This window comes from Oncorhynchus gorbuscha, linkage group LG02 (assembly GCF_021184085.1).
Source record: "Oncorhynchus gorbuscha isolate QuinsamMale2020 ecotype Even-year linkage group LG02, OgorEven_v1.0, whole genome shotgun sequence".
NCBI classification, from domain to species: Eukaryota; Metazoa; Chordata; class Actinopteri; order Salmoniformes; family Salmonidae; genus Oncorhynchus; species Oncorhynchus gorbuscha.
In genome coordinates, this window is record NC_060174.1 from 13738707 (window position 1) to 13742494 (window position 3788).

The 3788-nt window shown below is 42.9% G+C and overlaps 1 protein-coding gene across 2 annotated transcripts in view; it reads left to right on the forward strand.

Moving 5' to 3' along the window:
* LOC123997471 (alpha-N-acetylgalactosaminide alpha-2,6-sialyltransferase 5-like) overlaps positions 1-2686 on the forward strand; it is a 52620-nt gene extending 49934 nt beyond the window's left edge. For both annotated transcript variants that reach the window (XM_046301750.1, XM_046301757.1), the window contains one exon: positions 2203-2686. In XM_046301750.1, coding sequence (XP_046157706.1) covers positions 2203-2443 — 241 coding nt within the window. In that variant the 3' untranslated portion in view covers positions 2444-2686. The remainder of the gene's footprint in view (positions 1-2202) is intronic.
* Positions 2687-3788: the final 1102 nt, after the last annotated feature.

A 3788-nucleotide genomic window follows, 5' to 3' on the forward strand; every position in this document is an offset into this window, starting at 1 on the left:
GCCCTGCCCCGGGTAAACAGTGTATGATCGCTGGATGATTCGCTTTAAGTCTAATACTGCGGGTAATGGAGTCGCCAATGACTAGAGTTTTCAATTTGTCAGAGCTAATGGTGGGAAGCTTCGGCGTCTCAGACCCCGTAACGGGAGGAGTAGAGACCAGAGAAGACTCGGCCTCTGACACCGACCCGCTGCTTATACTTCGAAGTAGAAACCCTTTGCCTTGATGACAGCTTTGCTCACTTTTGGCATTCTCTGCATTTCAATTAACAGGTGTGCCTTGTTAAAAGTAAAGTTGTGGAATTTCTTTCCTTCTTAATGCGTTTGAGCCAATCAGTTGTGTTGTGACAAGGTAGGGGTGGTATACAGAAGATTTGCTAAAATACAAACTTCATATTATGGCAAGAACACCTCAAATAAGAAAAGAGAAAAGACAGTCCATCATTACTTTAAGACATGAAGGTCAGTCTATACGGAATATTTCAAGAACTTTTAAAGTTTCTTCAAGCATAGTCGCAAAAACCATCAAGCGCTATGATGAAACTGGCTCTCATGAGGACTGACACAGGAAAGGAAGACCCAGATTTACCTCTGCTGCAGAGGATAAGTTCATTAGAGTTAACTGCACCTCAGATTGCAGGCCAAATTAAGAGCAATGGACATTAGACCGTTGGAAATCTGTCCTTCGGTCTGATGAGTCCAAATTTCTGATTTTTGTTTCCAACTGCCGTGTCTTTGTGAGACACAGAATAGATGAATGGATTATCTCCACATGTGTTCCCCCGTGAAGCATGGAGGAGGAGGTGTGATGGTGTGTGGGTTCTTTGCTGATTTATTTAGAATTCAAGGCACACTTAACCAGCATGCCTACCACAGCATTCTGCACCGATACGCCATTTCAGCTGGTTTGCGCTTAGTGGGACTATAATGTGTTTTTCAACAGGACAATGACCCAAAACACACCTCCAGGCTGTGTAGGGGCTGTTTGACCAAGAAGGAGAGTGATGGATTACTACATCAGATGACCTGGCCTCCACAATCACCCAACCTCAACCCAATTGATATGGTTTGGGATGAGTGGGACCACAGAGTGAAGGAAACGCAGCCAACAAATGCCCAGTATATGTGGGTACTCCTTCAAAACAGTTGAACATGCATTCCAGGTGACTACCTCATGAAGCTTGTTGTTGGTGTGCAAAGCTGTCATCAAGGCAACGTGTGGCTACTTTGAAGAATCTCAAATATAAAATAGATTTTGATTTAGTTGAACACTTTTATGGTTACGACTTGATTCCACATGTGCTGTTTCATAGTTTTGATGTCTTCACTAGTATTCTACAATGTAGGAAACAGTCTAAATAAAGGAAAACCCTTGAATTTATTGGTGTGTCCGAACTTTGACTGGTATTGTATATTTATATTTTTTATTTTATGTTATTTGAGCATTAATTACTAAAATTATAGAACATTCCATGGGTAACTTTTACTACTATTTTTTATAAATGTTTATATTCTGGCAAATACAATGTACCTGCTTGTGTCCTGAATATCCTGACTAGAAATGTGTTGTTTTACAGGGTCAGCTATAGTAGTACAGCACCCCTGGAGCAAATTAGGTTTAAGTGCCTTGCTCAAGGGTACAGACAGATTTATCACCTTATCGGCTTGGGTATTCGAACCAGTGACCTTTGGTTACTGGCCGAATGCTGCTAGGCTGTCTGCCGCCTGTAGATTGATGGAGGATTACAGTAGCTTCAGACATTAAGCTGATATCCATAGGCAGTTCCATGGGACCATATCAAATGCCTTTGCTGTTTGAATGATTCATGCTGGCTCAAACACCCCTCTGTCTGCTGGCTCAAACGCCCCTCTTGAGGCCCGAGTCTACTGAGTGTAATACTTTCAGGATCATCACAGGGATCATGGGACTAGCTTTGATGAGCACAGGGCTCTCATGGCTAAGAAATATTTTTATGATATCTCTCTCATCTCTGTCTTTCTCTTTCCCTCTCTCTCCCTCCATTTAACACCCCTTTCCTCATTCTTTCATTCTCTCTCTCTTACGCACGCATGCACACTTTCCCTTTTTCTCTCTGTTAATCTATCTCTCCATCACTCCCCTGTCCATTCTCTGTCTCCAACCTCTTCCATTTTCTCCCTTCGTATTCCCCTTTCTCCCTCTCTCTTCTCATCCTCTTTTCACAGTACTCCCTCTCATCTCTCGGTGCCATATCATTACTATGAGCCCTCTGGCCCAGACGAGTGCTCCCTGTATCTCTCCCACGAGCACAACCAGAGCGGCGGCCACCACAGCTTCATCACGGAGAAAACGGTGTTCGCCAACTGGGCCCAGAAGTACGACATCCACTTCTACCAGCCAGACTGGAGCCCGTCCTCCACTCTCAATGGAAGCAGCTCACACACACCTGCTACAGCTGTCTCCTGATACCAGATAAACAGTCAGACAGACAGACAGAAAGGTCCACAGGACCAGTGGCGACCCATCATTCAGGGCAGGTGGGGAAGAGCACCACCTGTTTTGAGCCCCACCTGTTTAGCAAAAAAAGGATTATACATTTTTTCCTCCCCCTGTTTGCATCTTGTTTTGGAATTAATACGTGTCACATATCAGTTTCTAAACAATGTAAAAATATATATATATAATTGAGTTAATAAAGTCGCATACGAACTCTCTTTTTTGCTTTCTTGAGTAAGGTAGATCCAAAATGCAGGTGTTTCAGACTAGCTTAGTGTTTTTTCTGGTGGTGGGGCAGCCAGTGGAAAATACAGAGCATAGGGGTTGGTAATGTTCTCTAGTTGCACCGTGATTGGCTCAGTGTTCTGTCACTCATGGGGACACTACGTCACCACAAAATCATCTGCAGGTAGAGCTAAAGAATTCAAGCCCCTTGGGTGCTGCCATAGAGTTACATTAGAAGTGCCCATCTAAGAAGGCTCAAGGTCATTGGTCACAGATAAAATGACATCAAATCACGCTATATCTACAGTAGCTTTGATTAGACTGATCGTGTCTACATCATACTTTCAAAATCTTAGCTAGCAAGCTAGCAGTCATAGTCAAGTAGACAATCTACTGGCAAATCCTTTTCTATCCTTGTCTATTGAAGATAAATAATGAAGAGAAATGATAGATAAAATGAATCTGTGCTCATTGGCCATTGGACATAAACATTACACTACACGTTGGAAATCGCAACTTCAACAATGAGTGGTTTGGAAGGAATCTGTGGCTAACTGCAAGCATTGCAAAGTAATCACTAGCCTGCTATTCCGTGGAGTGGGTGTGTGGTCCATGTCTGGGTTTAAGGGTCTCTTTTCCAAGCCTAAAATCATAAACATTCAACATTGGCTATGTTGTCAATCCAGCATGACTTCTGCCATGATTAAAACAGCTGGAAAACTCTGAACTGGGAAATGTTAGACTTCAGTGAGTTCAAGACAACTGGGAACTCGGAACTGGGAAATGTCAGACTTCAGTGAGTTCAAGACAACTGGGAACTCAGGGAAAAAACAAGCTCCAGTTTTGAACGGTCATCCGACTTGGAACTTTCTAGAGCTTCGACCTGAAGATCACTGACGTCATCATGATTCAACCTTGTTTTTTTTCTTCAGATTTCCCAGTTGTCTTGAAAGCACCATAAATCCAGAGAATGCCAGACTTTGATGACGAAGTTTGATGGCAAAATTTGCCCAAGTGAGCAGAGCACAACAAGGTGAGTCCAAAAATGTATTGTATGCTGCTGCGTAAATTATGTAATATGCCAGGGAGA